This window comes from Mytilus californianus, unplaced genomic scaffold (assembly GCF_021869535.1).
Source record: "Mytilus californianus isolate M0D057914Y unplaced genomic scaffold, xbMytCali1.0.p SCAF_2, whole genome shotgun sequence".
In the NCBI taxonomy this organism is placed as follows: domain Eukaryota; kingdom Metazoa; phylum Mollusca; class Bivalvia; order Mytilida; family Mytilidae; genus Mytilus; species Mytilus californianus.
This window is the reverse complement of record NW_026262668.1, coordinates 53,533,830-53,553,215: the sequence shown is the minus strand read 5'-3', so window position 1 is coordinate 53,553,215 and position 19,386 is coordinate 53,533,830. Positions and strand designations below refer to the sequence as shown.

General features: G+C 34.0%; 1 protein-coding gene across 3 annotated transcripts; it reads right to left on the bottom strand.

Moving 5' to 3' along the window:
* Window positions 1-5,364: 5,364 nt before the first annotated feature.
* Window positions 5,365-14,681, bottom strand: LOC127730012 (uncharacterized). Of its 3 annotated transcripts, none has more exons than XM_052238052.1 (2): window positions 14,533-14,681; window positions 5,365-7,084 (listed from the first exon to the last, which is right to left on the bottom strand). In XM_052238052.1, the coding sequence occupies exons 1-2, from the start codon at window positions 14,554-14,556 to the stop codon at window positions 5,405-5,407; spliced, it is 1,704 nt and encodes a 567-aa protein (XP_052094012.1). In that variant the 5' UTR covers window positions 14,557-14,681; the 3' UTR covers window positions 5,365-5,404. The 3 variants fall into 3 exon arrangements, with proteins under 3 accessions (XP_052094012.1, XP_052094014.1, XP_052094013.1); XM_052238054.1 differs by lacking the exon at window positions 14,533-14,681 and adding an exon at window positions 13,116-13,167; XM_052238053.1 differs by lacking the exon at window positions 14,533-14,681 and adding an exon at window positions 13,053-13,104.
* Window positions 14,682-19,386: the final 4,705 nt, after the last annotated feature.

The window sequence follows — 19,386 nt, the reverse complement described above, 5'->3', positions numbered from 1 at the left end:
TACGGATCAACATTTTACAATTTCATCTTTAAACAGTGAATGGTGTTAATACTAAGTGTTAAACGCTTTATTGCTGTAGGAATGAAAGTGATAATAATTGTAATGCCATTTTTTTCTCGCAAGACGGAATGTTAAATCCTTGATCATTTTAACTCATGTAAAGTTGCAGGAAACTGTAAAGAATAACTACGACTGTTTTGGCTTTTTAGACTTTTCGACTAAAAATCCCCTCTCTAGCCACCTGCCTATTATTGATTTTGTATTATTTTCAGGGAGCTACCATTTGATTTTTAGGGGGGGGGGGGGGGGGGGGGGGGGGGGATAGGATGAAATTTGAAAAAAATAGGCAGGACAGGAGTTTTGAGAAATAAAAAAGGCAGGATGAGACGCTTTGCAAAAAAATAAAGGCAGGATGACAATTTATGTGAAAAAAAAGTCAGGATAAACTACAAAAAAAAAAAGGCAGGACCGAATAGAGTGAAAAATAAAAAGGCAGGACAGAGATTACAACTAAAAAAAATGCAGGTCAAAATTTTTCATCCTAGTCCCCCCCCCCCCCCCCCCCCCCCCCCCCACCCCCACCCCATAAAAATCAAATGGCAGCTCCCTTAGGTCCGATCATATATAGTTCCTATCGCATTCAGGTACATATACATTCTTAGCTTTTAATTGTTGGAGTTTGAGCGTTCTTAACTGAAAATAAATCCAAAATAACTTCGGAAGCACCAAATCTATAAAGGGTTATTTTCAATTTGTAAAATAGGAACCTCGAGGTCGCCATTCGAACTGCAAAATGTACAAGCGCCCGAATTTGCACCAAGTATAGAAAAGTTTGTAAAAATCAGTTAAACATGACTTGACTCATTAGATCGACAAAACCACAAAACAATAACAAAATAGATATAAGAAGATGTGGTATCAGTGCCAATGAGACAACTCTCCATCCAAGTCAAAATTTATAAAAGTAAACCATTATAGGTCAAAGTACGGCCTTCAACACGGAGCCTTGGCTCACACCGAACAGCAAGCTATAAAGGGCCCCAAAAATGACTAGTGTAAAACCATTAAAACAGGAAAACCAACTGTCTAATTTATATAAAAGACATTATACAAAAAGTAACGATCTAAGTGTACTCGCAGTTACAGACAGCTAGTTCAAAGCCAGTTGCAACTGATGAATGAATGATGTTTCCCGGACTAAAAGATCTAACTTTTAAACTACAGATTAATGAAATTATGTCTGTTTACATTCTACTACCGGCCACTGTACGTCTTGATGAAAGACATTGTAATGTAAGAGCCAGTATCCGGCAACTGAAATTGCAAAAATGTGAAAATATTTTCACTCCGTTCATACAACTTTAGCTTGATAGGTGAAGATTTGCATAGAAAGCACATACATTCTGAGGAAAACAAATTTTAAAATTTGCGTCGCCAGGTAAACTAAATTTGCGACAGTAAAACTACCGATGGACAAAGCTTCAAATACAATACAGTTATCTCTAAATTAACATCGTCTCCTGCATTTGAATACTTCATGTCTGGCTTTAAACATTGTATTTACCTAAAAAAAATATGCATAGTCACACTAAAAAAGGCACAGGTTTATAATGACATAATAACCTAAAAATAATTATCACGTGTGTCTATATTATGAACTGAAACACTGATAAGGTAACCGAAAACATGTATATTCGAGTCGATTTTTGTGATCTATCCGATTATACCTTCAAACCAACGATTCAATTTTTTACAGTTTTTTGGTGTAGTTTTTTTTGTCATGGAATTATGATTTGATGTCTTTTGGTTTTTGCCGTAGAGTGGATGCTATCTTATTTAAATATACCAGGCATCCCCTTGATTAATGTTCTACATCAATCAAAACCTTAGTTACTTACTTTCAATAATACATTATGTATTTCTAATACGAAACTCATTACAAAATATAAATCAATTGTTTTAAAAACAATTGTTAACGGTCTTTCCTCTCCGAAACATGATTGATTGATTGATTAATTAATTATTTGATTGGTTGGTTGGTTGGTTGGCTGATATAGTAATTAAACACATGGGATAGGGTCTCTTGGAACAAGCGAAAAAGAAACAAATGAGATCTTGGGCCCCGTATTAAACAGATTGTTTGATTGGTTGGTTGGTAGGTAGATTGATTGATTGATTGATTGATTGATTAGTTGATTTACTGATTGATTGATTGATTGATTGATTGATTGATTGATTGATTGAAAGTTTGCATGGCACTCTCTCTATGCGAGGCATCGGACTTAACGTTAATATTCTGAGCGAACGTGGCTGCGTATTTGTACATCCCGGACAGCCAAACGGACAGCCAGGATTTCCTTATAAATAAAAATCCTTATATCTTCATTTTATAAATGTTCTCTTTTTTCTACGGGAACTCTGACTTCATGTTGGTTTTTTTTTTATTTGTTGTGTGTGCATTTTATTTGAGCTTGTAGGAAAACTGAGAAACATTTTGTCGTGGAAGTTCCATTTTCTTTATTTGGATATGGAATTTTCTATTCTAAATTTAGGTCCGCGCGCGAGATGGTGTTGTGAAGTCACGTGACCCTCGAATATATATGTCTGGAGTCTGGAGTTAGAATATTAATTTCTTTTCAGGGGAGACCGTTGAACAGAGCACATGTGTATTGATCAGAGAAACACGACCAACTATTGTTTTTATTTTGTACAGGTCATTGATGTCTGATCATGCATACATATTACGCACACCTGTTTACGGGAGCACAGATTTGTATTTTAATGCATGTTTAGAAATTTGATTGTAGGATTTCAGTAATATTTACGAACTTGGGAGGGATTTCTACGACATTGATTTTAATTTCGCAATCAAGCGGACCGCACGTGTCTCATCGATTGATTTCAGAAAATACATGAATTGGAGCAGATTTTTGCAGGGATGGATTTCTATTTCAGAGAGAAGTTTGAACATAAGAAGGATTAGCATTTTACAGTATAAGGTACGAGACTAAAAGCGGGTTTCTTTTCATAGAAATGGGATAACTTAAAAAAAAATCAGTTGAAAAAAAAAGGGGGGGAGTGTAGTGGTAGACTGTGGTTGATAATTGAGATAAGAAACATTTACAACATGATAGCTGTAAAGTTTGAAGTTTTAATAAGTAATTTGTTGATTCGAAAATAACAGGGACTTTGACACTGCAATAATATGACGCGTACCATTTCGACAAAAAAATTCTAGTAAACACGTGTCGCGACAAACTTTTTGGTTAAATTGTTTTGTCGATATCTATAACTCTTTCTAGGAAGAAGCGATATGAACTTAATGTAAAAAATCACAACATGACCTTGACCTTTGACCTTGACCTAGTTTTCTATTCTTTAGGACCAAGGACCTCAAATCAACAGACCCTAGGTCTCTATCACTTATGGTTTACCAGTTACAAATGCATATCACTTATTTCAAATGCATTAGGGGAAATAACTCTCATATGGAGTCTTCGTATCGCTTCCGTCAAAATTGGACAAAAAATCCTGAGGATATAGCGAGCAATTTGATAAAATAAATTTGTCGCTTTCTTTTACGGTTACGGAGGAGATGCAGTCACAAGTAAAACAGTGTTCGGGGAGATAACTCCTACAAAGAAAATTGTTCGGCTTAGAATGGGTGAAAATAAAAAGCGCATTAACTGTGTGATACTATATAAGAAATATCTAAGCGACATCTTGCGAAACAAAAATTTTACGCGAGAACAAAATTTGGCGGAAGAAAATAATAATAATCAGAACAAATACAATAGGTCTTTCCACAGAAAAGTGGAAAGACCTAATAATAATAATAATCAGAACAAATACAATAGGTCTTTCCACAGAAAAGTGGAAAGACCTAATTACGATTACAGAAGCACATCAACGTAAATTTTGCACCCAAACGACCGGATTCATATGATTCCAGGAGTTAAATTTTGTTAGCATGACATCTGAATGTTCTAGGAAATCTGATCGTTGTAGTCTTCGATAAGACTTTATTTTTTGTGCAAATAATTATCTAGTTCAGGACTGAATGATTTTTACTGTACGCGGTAGTCCTTTCACTGATTACCTCGGGGCGATATCTTCTTTTTCTGTTTGTTTTCTAATATATTCTTTCACTTAATTTGCTATTTGTTATTTCGTATTTCCTATTTGGTGTGTTTGCTATCGATGTGTCGGTCCAAAAGCCCCAAAAATATTAAAAATGAAAATATCAGCATGAAAACGTTTAAAACGGGAAAAGAATGCAAAGTCATATGTTACTACGTCCGGGTTACTTTTCACAAAAATAAAAAAAAAATACAAAGATGAAAATTGATCGTACTAGCTGGGAAAGTATATGTTAGTTTACTATTCCCAGGTACTAGCAATATGTTTCTCTAGACTGTTCGTATATTATTAAACATTTTTCTCGTATTTTTTTAATTAGCCACAGAACTTAAGTTTTATAATTTGCATAGAACAAAATACAACGTATTTTTTTCTCCATTATTTTGATGGTTTGCCTCTGAACATTTTTAATTCTGTCAAAAGAAACATTTTGATACGATTATAAAAATCATACTTTAAAAAATAAATCCTGCAAAATTTATTGCAAAACACTGTTATTTTCTGAATGAAATATGTTTATATTCATTTCTCCTTATTTTTATAGTTAGTTTAAACATATTTTATTGTTCAGAAACTAAATATGTTTATAGTTATAACGTATATCTCCATTGAGAGGTCCCGGACATGCTGTAATTGCGTCAAACCATTGGATTTTTGTGTTTGTTTTTTGGCATTGAGAAACCTTAGACGATTTTAATGCCCTTTGTAAATACAACGTAAAAAGTGTGCGTAACGTACGAATGTTTACTTGATCTCACCCGGCCAATAGATGGCCACAATGGGTCAATGAATGGCCACATATAGAGCTCTGTTATGGGGTTATTAATATCATACAATAAATCATGATATATCACCATGCATAATATGGGATCGTCTCCGTGGGGACCGCATCCTCGATAATTACTGTAAAATATGAGCAAGAACTTATTTGATCATTGGTTTGTTTCTTTTTTTTCGAAATTTGGAGCAGGATCTGCTTACCCTTCCTGACTACCTGATATCACCCGTGGTTTTGTAAGGGTTCGTGTTGCTCAGTCTTTAGTTTTCTATGTTGTGTTTTGTGTACTGTTGTTTGTCTATTCGTCGTTTTTCGTTTTTTGCCATGGCATTGTCAGTTTGATTTCGACTTATGACTTTATGACGAATATCTCTTTTGTATCTTTTGCCTCTCTTTGGTAAACTTTTTGGGGCGATTATAAATAATTGAAAATGTTAACAGGAAAGTCACCTGAAAATATGTACTTTCTTGTAAAAACATATACAATCAATACAATACATCATATAATTCGGTTACCCCAGTTTTGTCTTTCACTAAGAGAAGCTTATTTCTGTTCATGTCATAGACGATTGCATGTGGTTCTTGTAGGCCGTTTTCTTCATTTAATAGTTCCCTATAATTTTTTCCATCTGGTGATATAACTAAAAGTTTTCTTTCGTTTTCTAATACAACGAATACGAAACCAAATTTTCCGACTGCAATTCCTTTTGGTGCTCCACGACCGTCCAACGCTAAATGCCATATTTCTGTTCCATTTAAATCGCAACAATGCACAACATCAGGCGTATGCTCCGTGTAATACAGTTTTCTACCTAGACTAGTAATATGAGTGATATAACCATGCACGGGCATTGTTTCTCTGATAGTCCCGTTTAAATCTAGACAATGAATTCCTACGGAATATTCTCGAACGAATAATGTATTTTCGGAATAGGTGATACCCCAACATCGGTTTTCAAATGTTACATGAATTTTCTCTTGATTAGATTTCAAATCCAAAATAGAAACTTGTTTTGCGTCTGGTAATGTCATTGCAACACAACCATTGCCCACATAAACTACATCAAAGGCCTTTTTATCCAGAACAATATTCCTCAAGTGTTCCCCTTTTTCATCTAAAATTAAGAGCTCATTGTTCTCACTCCAGTCAGATAACAGCATTTGGTCATTTTCTAAAAATGTGCAACCTGCTAGATTTCTAGTCACGTTACCGGCTTGTATTTTAGATTGTGAACTTGTTCGCATCTTAACCGATTCAATGTTTTGAAAAATGTCAAGAGGAAATGCAGCTTCCAAACTCGCATTTTTCTTAAAGGGAATTTCACAGTCTACCTCTTCAACAACCATCGTTCCTAGAAATATGTCTTGATTTAATATCTGCCCCGGCGTAAACTTAAAAGCCACATTTTTCTGCCTTAATTTATTGTCATTTTCAAAATATTTGCAGAAACTGTCCTTCTCATTTTTTAGTTTTGAACGGATTTCTTGAGATCCAAGAACAAATTGATATTCTGAAGCGAATTCTCTCATTTCTTCAATATTTTTCTGTAATGATTTTATTTCAGCCTTCATCGTCTGAAGTTCCTCGACGGCATTTTCAAATATAGCCTTGTACTTTGAATGAACAACCGACAATTGTTGTAGGATATCTTTTTCGTTGCTGTCAAGTTTTTCTCTTATTTTCTCTCCTGTCTTCTTAATGTTCATCGCTAAATTCAAAACTTGATCATCTAATTCAATTAATGCTTCTTTCCGATTGTTAAATACTGTTTCAATGTTTATGTTTAGTTCGTCAATCGTACATTCTAAATCTAGAAACTGTGTTTGGGATTGTTCGATTAGACTATCAAGTGTTTGGAATCCATGGCATGTTTTGTGTTTTGTTGTTGTACACTTGTAGCAACAGGGTTCCCTGTGAGCAGGACAGTACAATTTGAAATGTTCCTCGTGACTGTCACATGTCTGCTTCAATGAAGAAATAAATGTCGGTAATTTTTTATACACATCTAGTGCTGTGACTTCGTGGCTGCTGCTGATCTTTAAATATTTGTGGATTTCATTACAAGACTGACATAGTCTTTCGTCGCATACGGCACACCATATGACTGCAGCATTTGAAATGTTTCTCTTTGAACATAATGTACACTGGATATCGGAATCGTCCATCTAAAATAGAAATTAGTACTGTGTTCAAAGCAACAACACAACGGAAGTTTCGAGCAAAGTAAATTGTTGTTACTAACGTTGTTAGCAGTGACGTCTTGGCGTCACAAAATAAAGCTACCGTATCTCTAAAACTAAACGGAAATTCTATGATTAAGGATGTTCGCCACTCTTGTTTTTTTACTTTTGTCAGATATTCGAAATCCTCTAGTTTTATCCATGTAGAGTCATTCAAAATTTTGCCCGCGAACCCCTGCTTTTCTTTTCATAATTGTATTACGTATAGTTTAAAAAACCATTTTTAAAAATCTTATAATATCCTTGTTATTTTTTCATAGTTTTTTAAAGAAAAAAGGTGTCAATGTTAAATGTATGAAAAATCAAGAGAAAATCATGTCCCGCCAAATTTTCAATTGCTTATATCTCAAAAACATGGACATTAACCTTGTAACAAAGTTTTGTTATTTAAATACTATCAATCTAGAACAGTCTTTTAAAAGGCTTGTTGGTTTATAAAAGAGGAATGAATATCCTTATCTACATAATAATTAATTGTTGAACAAACCAAAAGCCCCGCACATAAACGCTAAAAAAGAAGGAAAAAAGAAAAAGAGAAAGAGAAGAAAAACAACACTTATAATTTAAAGATAAAAATCATGATTCCAATAGAAAATAGTTGAAATTTGTGTAAATGATTGAAAACCCCGATGGTAAATTATCAATTTTATACGACTGAAAAGAAAGCAGTCTTTCTTGATTATGAATATAACATTACCGGTAACTGCAGACGTTCATTTCGACATTTTAATACCCTTCAGCAATGCTCTAGGCCAAAATAAACCAAATTCTTACATACACTAAAGTTAAAGAGCTGATGAAACCAACATGATAAAAAAAAAAGCCAAATCCGGACAACAAACCAGAGATATGCAAGAGGGAGAACCATTCATTGATTTAAAATAATTTCCAAAAAAGTATAACAGAAAATTTTAATAAAATAATATACGTATTTTGTATGTAAATAACGATGTACTGGCTACGGGACTATCTAATTTAGTTGATTTATTTTTATCATGCTTAAAAACTATGGTATAGAAATATAGAATCAAAAACGGTTATATGAGCAGGAACTGTTTTATCCTTTATCCTATTTAATCCGGAAATGGTCACCCGGACTTTCACAGCCGTTAAACCCAGGCTATGCGGGAAATACATAAACTATACCCAGACTCATCTGATAATATTTGGTATTTATATCTGATATCATGGGTAGGATGAGAGACACGCTATCTGCCTGTTAAACAAACAACATTGAAACAATTTTTTGGGGGGATTTGTACGTTGATCTGCTGCAGGGCAATATCTGTCCTAATCCTCGTACGTTCACTTCCCATTTGGCTGTAAAACCCATTCTTCAGAGGGGCGTCCGTTTTGGCTGTTAGAGGAATGTACTCATTCACGTACAGTCAGAATGAGGACGTTAAAGCCAATGCCTTGTGCAGGGAGAGTGATAATTTACAAAACACTTGCAACTTTTTCAGGTTGCATTCGATACTCATGCCGATGCTGATAAAATATTTGCCCTAGAAGTTAACCACAAAACAAGAAATTAATCAATCAATCAAACTTGTATTTTAGTCTTAGATGCATGATTGTTTTAATTAGTTGTTATTGGCTTTGAACTAGCTGTCAGTAACTGGGAGTATTCTTAGATCTGTACTTAGTATCTTTTTGTTCTGGGGATGTATAAGTACCCTGCAACGTCCATTAGATGTTTTTTTGTTAGATGTATTTCTATTTGTATCCATCTGATGAGTTAAGGCTTTTTTATAACTGATAGTTTGTTCTTATGTTGTACTGTTACACCACTGTCCCAGGTTAGGGGAGGGTTGGCGCCTTCAAACTTTTTTAACCCCGCCACATTCTATATATGCCTGTCCCAAGTCAGGAGCCTGTAATTGAATGGTGGTTGTTGTTTGTTGCTGTATATTATATTTGTTTTTCGTTTATTGTTTTGTATAGTGTGTTCTTGTGTTGTGCTGTTGCACCACTTTCCCAGGTTAAGGGCGGGGTTTGGTGCCATCTAACTAGTTTAACCCCGCCACATTCTGTATGTGCCTGTCCCAAGTCCGGAGCCTGTAATTCAGTGGTTTTCGTTTGTTGCTGTGTAACATATTTGTTTTTCGTTCATTATTTTGTACATAAATTAGGCCGTTAGTTTTCTCGTTTGAATTGTTTTTTTTCATTTGTCATTTCGGGGCCTTTTATAGCTGACTATGCAGTAAGTGCTTTGTTCATTGTTAAAGGCCGTACGGTGACCTTTGGTTGCTAATCTCTGTGTCATTTGGTCTCTTGTGGAAAGTTGTCTCATTGGCAGTCATACCACATCTTCTTATTTCTATATATTGTATATCAATCGACTTTTTGCATCTGATAGCTCCTTCACGACGCCGGTTTCGCCTTGAACAATCTTCTCATAAGCCTCATTGCGAAGTTTGATTTCGCACGGAGGCATTGACTCCCAAGCTCTAAATCGTAGTATCACTTGAAAAAGGGTCATGCTAAGCCACTGAAAGGATCACTATGGCTTTATCAAGCTTAAAAGAGTTATGACCTTTTTATATTTATATTAACAAACTACATTTACTTTAATTTGATATCTTTTTTTTTGTTGAACAGATTGCAAAGTTTCACAATTTCCTTCTACTATATCCTGAAATAAAAGTGAACAAATTACTTAAAACCTTTACTAAAGTCTTTCATAAATACAGATATTTGGTTTGGAAGTTTGGCTGCACCTGTAGAAAATTTGTTATAAACGGGATAGCACGTTTTATTTTTTACGGTGATGTTGTTTACCGAGCCCATAAACTGAGATACGATTCGGGTAAACGATTTTTCAAATTAACTTTTTCTAAAAAGTTGCTAATTATTGTAATTAGATCTTATATTTTGTTTTATCGGTATAAATATGGATTTTGTTATCAATAAATTAAAACCCAACTAAATATTATTGTTAAGTTGACTTCTTGCTATTATAATTTTTAAAATAGATAAAATATATGAATATTATTTTCATCAATTAATATTTTAAGTGATAATGAAGTGCGTCCGTATCTTAATAATAATAATAATAAATAAATGATTTCAGTACTTTTGATTACCATTCTTTGTTCTTAATATAATATTTATATAGATATAAGAAGATGTGGTATGAGTGCCAATGAGACAACTCTCCATCCAAGTCAAAATTGATAAAAGTAAACCATTATAGGTCAAAGTACGGTCTTCAACACGGAGCCTTACACAGCTATAAAGGGCCCCAAAAGTTACTAGTGTAAAACCATTCAAACGGGAAAACCAACGGTCTAATCTATATAAAAACGAGAAACGAGAAACACTTATGAACCACATCAACAAATGACAACTACTGAACATCAGATTCCTGACCTAGGACAGGTGCAAACAATTGCAGCGGGTTTAAACGTTTAATGGTACCAAACCTTCAACCATATCTGAAACAATAGTGTAACATCACAACATAGAAAGACATATCTAGATAAAACCACGGAGACAGCTATACCCTAATGATTGTACACGATTAGTATAAGCGTATGCTATACGCAATACACATCTTACATATTATATCATTTTATCAAAGAAAAATTATTGATAACTATACAAAAAAAAACGTTATTTAAGTACACACATACAACAACAAACAGGGCTGCTCTATTTCTTAATTGAGAGGCTTAATGAAAGACGAAGGGCCATTATCCTCTGTGTTAGTTTCACTCCAAGAGTCAACATAAATATAATGTCTACCGAACAGTTTAATATTAAACGGCTCTAGTTAAAGCCGATAAATTTTTCATGCGTAATAAAATTCTGTTTCGACGGACGTTAATCCCCAAAAATAAAATAATTTATATTATTAGAAGTACAATAGTATACAAAACTTTACTGCAAACGGCAACTTAGTTTAGTTTCTATGAGAATGTTCCACTTTTACATTTTCAGGATAAAAATAAAAAAATTGACGAATTCTAATACACTTGCGTTTTTGTGCAATCTTCCGGCTTTCAAAAATTAGGTTCGATCATCTGTGTAGAATAAGCTATATTATTGCATGAACCTAAAAGTACACTCAGGGAGCTCTGATACTGTGAATTTAAGGTGGTACATAACACTACAGGGAGATAACTCTGTAAAAATCAGCTGAACGTTTTAATCACAAAAGTCATTCTATTGTTAAGGAAATATTAAGCTTCTCAATGATCAAAAGTAGTGTTTGTCAAACTGCCTATATATCCAATGAAATTATTCCGATAAAAAGTGTGGTTCAAGTTTTTTGAAATTTTTATATTTTTGTCAAAGGGTCAAAGTAAATATTTTGTCAAAATTTTATGAAAATTAAACAAGCCAAATTAATTTCAGTCAAGGTGTTTGGTACCACCTTAAAGTTTGAAATATTTTTTTTTATATTGCCGCTATTATGCCGCTATTATGATATAGATTCAGGAGGAAATTGGCCCTATCCCTGTGTGACGAATCCATTTTCTTATGAATACGCGCTGGAATAGGAATATGAAGACATATTCGCTTGGGGGCGTCTGTTTGACATTCTATACAAAGTCACGGCTGATCGGATTACGAATCTGTATTGAATTCATTATCCGGCGTTCAGACAGTGCCTTACACTTATCTCTTGCAGTTGTCCCATTCGACTTAAACCCTCGCCCTCTGTATCGACAAAACTTACCAAATTGATAAACTTATTAAATATTTTATCGTTGGAAATTGTATTCAAATATTTGATGCTAGACGTAAGAAAACAACTGTTAGCCACTGCTAGCAATTCTCGGGTAGATTGAATTCTGTATTATTAATTTGCTAGCCAACAGATTTGGGGGCCATCCTTGTTAACAGTACGTCAGTGCTTTGATTATTTACTGTAGTCACTCAATTTTAAAGACCTTTTGTTACACAAGGAAATAAACACAAAAGGTTTTCATAAAAAGATTGAAAACAGTTTATATATATAGGACAATTTAAATGACAAACGAACATGTATTTGACATGTTTTATTATTTTGTAACATTATCTAATACTAGCATTTTTTTAAATTGCACTTTGGCTATTTACCTTAAGTTAACTTGTGTTATGTTTTTACAACCTAATCCGATTATATCCCTTATTTACTCAACATTCCTCCTATTCTACATAGATTTCTTACAAATAACATACCAGATTTTAAAATTTTGGAATAGCAGGAATAAACCATTGGTATACTTACATATGTACGTTTACGACCCTAGCTACAACCTGTTGATGCCGATATTTTAGCATTGCACAAGGTCATGTTTTTCTCTGACAGTAAATGACGTCTTTACACTAAATCTATTTGATGTTTGATGTCTTAGTCTTAGGTAATTGATTTTTTTCTGAGTTGTTATTGGCATTGATCTAGTTTTCACTAACTGCAAGTACTCTCAGATCTGTACTTGGTGTCTTTTGTATTTTTGTCCTTTGTACCGATCTGATGAGTTAAACACTTTTTAACTGATTTTTATAGTCTGTTCTTATGTTGTACTGTTACAGAATGGTCTGGCGCCAGCAAACGTTTAACCCCGTCACATTCTTTATGTGCCTGTTTCAAGTCAGGAGCTGTACATCAGTGGTTGTTGTTTGTTCCTGTATATCTTATTGGTTTTTCGTTTATTGTTTTGTATATAAATCAAGCCGTTACCATGGTTACAGTTTTCTTGTTTGAATTGTTTTACATTTTTGACATTTCTGGGCCTACTAATAGCTTACTTTGCGGTATGGGTTTTGCTCATTATTGAAGACCGTGTGGTGACCTATAGTTGTTAACGTCTACGTTATTTTGTTCTCTAGTGGAGAGTTGTCTCATTGGCAATCATACCACTTGTTAGCAATTATAAACTATTAGCAAAACAGAAACGCCTACCGTGTATGGCAATCATACCACTTGTTAGCAATTATAAACTATTAGCAAAACAGAAACGCCTACCGTGTAAAACAAACCAGGAAGTCTTTTATATAAACAATAGAAGTATGAGTGTACAGCTAAAATATTTAATCATGTGATAGTGACCTTACGTGTGTCATGATACACATATCTATATTTATGTATTTAAGTCTTGTTAAAGACATTCAATTTAAAGCTTCTTAACTTATTAATGTTAACATTCCTTAGAGATCTTTAGAGGGTAAATCATTTAGCTTTAACTTGTAATTAAGAAAGCAATAACATATCATGCCTTTTCCCCATACATGTTTATATCTTGCAAATAATACGTTACTTCACAATTTAAAAAAAACCTCTGCCAAGTTTTTATTTCAATGTAGAACAGATTTGATATTGAGAATTTTTTTTTGAAGTGACCATAAATATGTCCTTCAAGCAAGTGCCTTAATAACATATCAGTCCGGGGATAATAATAATAAGGAACTTTCCATAATTCATAAGATAACTATCATTTGAAAGTTTCATGCTAACTCGTACTATCTCGAAGCTCTTATACTTAAACATGTTAAAGGTCGAAAGGTAAGAGATTAACCCAAAACATTTACAAAACGTTGATAGCATTATCGAACATTTGACAAATATGTACATAATTTAACAATGTACGAGGGTCTGGATGGGGGAGGGGGTCCAACATTTCTTTATTCTTTAACTTTTTAGACCATTTTTCTCAATTCATTATATTTCAGCACCCCATTATTCTTTATTCTTTATTAATTTGGCCTATTTTCTCTATTCTTTATATGTTTCGCCCTTATTTTATCCATTATTCTTTATTATGTAAACCCTATCCAAACCCTCATGTACGTGTACATGTATATCTTATCAGTGTCATTGTCCGTATTATCAGTTTCGTTTTTCATAAAAGAGAGGCAGAAGATAATAAAGGGACATTAAAACTCTTTACTTCGAAAATAGATAAGTATCGTCGATTTTGTTTATTAGTTTGTTAAGTCTTATTACGTATGCAATAGGTAAGCAATGTCGTCGTCCGTCTGGAATGCCTCACGGACCTCGACTCTGGCCAATCGCTGGAAAAAAGCGGTCCATTGCAGAAGGAATATATTGATTGAAGCTTTCGGTGAATGACAACAGTTCGGTGATATATACAGCATGTAGTTTGAAGCTAGGGTCGAGTTGAATAGTAGTTATAAATGGATAAGAGAATTTAAAGTGGCGCATAAATTATACTCTTTCATCTGAAATGTATCAAACGCAAGTTCGACATTTCGAAAATATTTTCAAATTCACGACAAGACACCGCCACCCCTCTCCCCCGGTAGGTTATACCTGACTGCAACACAACACCACCGGGATGGGTACTTGTACCGGGCGTCTAAATCAGTGTGAAATTAACATTTTCAAGTTGGATTTCTTGACAAACAATTGACGTTTTACCTACCTTAATAGAAAAATAAATTCCCATTACATCTACTGATCAATGGTAAACAACACATTTGAGTAAACAAAGTCGAGGAAGTTATTACTTTACGACCCATGTATACGAGTACACAAATTAAAGTTTCTATCGACCGTTTAAGTGGATGTGTATTCACCATATCGGTATCAAAACGATTTTAACTATATAAAACATATTAAACTAATGTAATATGGAGTTTACTTCTTTCCAAGTTCAAGTTAAAAATTCTTTATTTATAATGTCTCAGACACATACAATGTTACAAGAGGAATTCCTGTCTTCTTATTTTTTTTCTTTAATTATGCATCTATTATTTGGTACTACATGTAGTAATAACAATCTGCGAAGGTCATCAGTCGACATTGAGCATGCAATACACGTGTCAAATTAATTAACATAATACTGTAGTACAGCATTTCTCAGATAAACAAAGGTTGATGAAAATTACAGTGGCAAGTAATTAACAAGACATTAATTATATTCTGCGGAGATATATGTTTTCCTAAAAAGCAATTTATTAATGAGATCTCCTATTCTTCAAGTTGCCGCAAATCGGTTGTTACTAATGATATACTTAAGATTATTGCCCAATATGTTTGCTATATTCCAATTTATACAACACTTTTAGTGAATTGAATGTTTTTTGATAACATGTACGTGGCGACCAGAACAAGTATAAGCGAAGGGAAATTTAACCCAATTTCCAAGTGGCGCAAAAGTGATATAAAAGTTGTAAATGCAATGGTCATAAAAATAGATTTTGTTTTACTTGTTTAATTATAGGAGCTGGTGCTAACATTTAAAAGTTCTTTTTTTTATCAATGTGTTGTTATAAATCGAAGAATACTTACTTCTGAAACTTTTGAACAAATTGGAACACACTTTGCATGAGTTATCATCCGCTATAAAATGTATCCGATGTTGCAACCGAACAACAAGGATTTCGTTATTGTATATACATTTTATTAATTTAATTCAAGTTACATAATATACACAATTTGGCATAAACATCTTAATACATTTGAATAATTAATAGGATCCGGAAACAAAACCTTGTTTGAATCTATTAAAGTACAAATGTACATGTATGTCGTGTGATCCTTACATGAATATAATACAAATTATAATGTAATACGTGTAATAAATAGTCCTCTAAATGAATACACAAGGGTTATGGATAAACATCAATGAGACAGCAATCCAACACAAAAGTATGATACTCTTAGTTTTGCATTGGTATCCACTGCAGAGTAGATTCATTTAGAGGAAATATATTTAAAAAAAAATCATGAAATTACGGAACCGATGTAAACAAATAAACGATCCCCACTTTTCAATTGATTTTTATAGTTTGTTCTTATGTTACATGTATACTGTTACACCACTGTCCCAAGTTAGGGGAGGGTTGTACATGTTTAACCCCGCCACATTATTTATGTGCCTTGTCCAAGTCAGGAGCCTGTAGTTTAGTTGTTACGTTGGCTGATGTCTGTCATATTTGGTTTTCGTAAATTGTTTTGTTTCATATTTTTTATGTCGGGGCCTTTTATATCAGACTATACGGTATGGGTTTTTCTCATTTTGGAAGGCCGTACGGTTGCCTATAATTGCTTACATTCACTTCATTTGAACTTTGATGGATAGTTGTCTCAATGGCAATCATAACGTATCGCCTTGTTTTTTATTATATAAGCAACACGAACCCCATCAAAAACCAGGGGCGATCTCAGCTGCTTCGGAAGGGAAAGCAGATTCTGCTTCACATGTGGCACCCGTTGTGTTACCCATAAGTACAAACTCTGTGATACGTCTAATTCGGTAGGTCATATTCGAGGAAGAGAGGACGGGATTGTGGTTATGACGATTGCAACATTAAGTTCGTCTTAAGGTCAAGGTACAGTAAATGGACAATGACACAGATTTTGGTAATATTGCATACAACTTTGGTTCGTTGAAATCGAAAAACAATTCAATTATAAAATCTCCACCAGAGACCAAACGACATAGAAGACAACAACTATAGGTCACCGTACGGCCTTCAACAATGAGCAAAACCTATACCGCATAGTCAGCTATAAAAAGCCCCGAAATGAAAAATGTAAAACATTCCTAACGAGAAATTTAAATGAATTCTTTCAATATAGGTGAACATTCGTATAGAAAGTACATAAAATCGACGAAAATTGTTCTTAAATTTGTAATTATATTTCACGCTCCTTCAAAAACCATATCTTCATTTCCTTTTTTCATACTATATAGATATAAGAAGATGTTGTATGAGTGCCAATGAGACAACCCTCCATCCAAGTCACAATTTGTAAAAGTAAACCATTATAGGTCAAAGTACAGCCTTCAACACGGAGCCTTGGCTCACACCGAACAGCAAGCTATAAAGGGCTCCAAAAAATGGTAAGTGTAAAACCATTCAAACAGGAAAACCAACGGTCTAATCTATATAAAAAACGAGAAACGAGAAACACTTATGAACCACATCAACAAACGACAACCACTGAACAACAGGTTCCTGACTTAGGACAGGTGCAAACAAATGCAGCGGGTTTAAACGTTTCAACAGGCACCAACCTGCACCCTAACCTGAAACAATAGTGTAACATCACAACATAGAAAGACACACTTTAGAATATCAATTGAAATGCACTCTTTTACCCTTAAATAGAACAGTCACCATGAGATTTTAATTAAAAGATTAAGCATACATATGCAAGTATTTTTATACTTCGGTGGGTTGATGTTTCCCCAAATTTCTAATTAATATAAATGACGAAAATCGATTTGAAAGAACTCAGTCTGATTTGTGTTTATACATAGGACGTATCTGAAATTCGGATCCTTGATCGGTGCCAGGGTCACCTAGAGGTGAGGTTGTTTCTTGTTACATTTATCCACACACTGTCGTCTGCTTTGCATATTTTCTATGAGGTTAACCTAAAAACTGAAAATAAAATTTCTTACAAAATTATTTCTGAACTATAAACCTTGGTCTTTTTAGAATCAACATTTTCCACGACATTTATCCTATTCGTTCATAGATATAAGAAGATGTGGTATGAGTGCCAATGAGACAACTCTTCATCCAAGTCACAACTTGTTACAGTAAACCATTATAGGTCAAAGTACGGCCTTCAACATGGAGCCTTGGCTCACACAGAACAGCAAGCTATAAAGGGCCCAAACATGATTAGTGTAAAACTATTCAAGCAGGAAAACCAACGGTCTAATCTATATAAAAAACGAGAAACGAGAAACACTTATGAACCACATCAACAAACGACAACCACTGAACAACAGATTCCTGACTTAGGACAGGGGCAAACAAATGCAGAGGGTTTGAACGTTTTATCTGGCGCCAACCTTCACCCTAACCTGAGACAGTGGTATAACAATACGACATAAAAGGACACACTATAAAACATTAATTGAAAAAAGGCTCAACTCATCAAAGTAGGAATACTAACAGATTTTAGACAAAAGTTAGACCATGAAAACCAAATTACCATATAGTTAAATTATAAACCACAGACAAATATATCAAAGCCAAAACCAGTATGAAATAATTTTGCCAAACAACCGGTCACTTATGGACCACGCAAAAAGAGCTTGTTGAGAAGGATCTTTAACGTACAAAGAGCTAGGTACTCCCTGAACACGGGACCTCGGATTCCATAGGTTCTGTTATTCAAGACAAATTATTTTTCAAATCCGATATACCATTTTTCCCAGTCGCAGTTCAAATTTCCAACCATTTAGAATAGGAACACTGCAGATTTATAATTTTTAATATGTAAAAGTCCTAAACGTTATGCAATTTTTACCGCTATATATTTGGTTAAAATCAACCAAGACGTTACACAATAAACAAACAACAATCATACCACATCTCCTTATTTTTATATAACAAGTATTATAGAATAAAGTTTTCGTTTTACATATGTTCCTTACACTTCAACGTATAGCTGCATATCTATCCTAGAGCTATATAGGTGGAATAGATAAATAGTTTTTTTTTTAATTTTAGTTCATTAATGTTTCGGAGTTTAGTGTGACGTCCATTTTTACTGAACTCGTACACATTTTTGTTTAGGGGCTAGCTGAAGCCCGCCTCCGGGTGCGGGATTTTCTCGCTGTGTTGAAAACTCATTGGTGGCCTTGGGCTGTTTTCTGCTCTTTGATCGGGTTGTTGTGTCTTTGACACATTCCCCATTTCCATTCTCAATTTTATTAATTACATATTAGGTCAAACCATCACCAACTAGATGTTATAAATAACATTCCTTTTGCATGAAATTTCATGCAGTCAAATCTATCGCAATAAAACAGGGCCGTTTATAGGATTGGGGAGGAACAGCACCCATTTTGCTCTTATAAGTTCGTTCTTCAGTATTCAACTAAAGCGTTCTGGTATCCTACTTCAAGTTTGAGCAAACGGTCATATCACTAAATAGAAATACTGTTTACTTCACAGTTAAGTTTGTTTTCCTCTTCGTGGCTCGCATTCAATGGATGACGATTTTTAGACGACAACGATTTGGAACAAAATGCAAAATTACAGTATAAAATGAATATAATTACATTGTTGTAAAGTACATATCTTATTTATAATAGCTACGATCGATACAGGATATTTTTTCCGACAATGTATGTGTATTGTATTGGGTCCTCAATGCTCATAAACTTCGAACTTTATTTGTAAACATAAAAATTAGAAGATGTGGTATGATTGCCAAATGAGACAACTCTCCACAAGAGACCAAATGACATAGAAATTAACAACTATAGGTCACCGTAGAGCCTTCAACAATGAGCAAAACTCATACC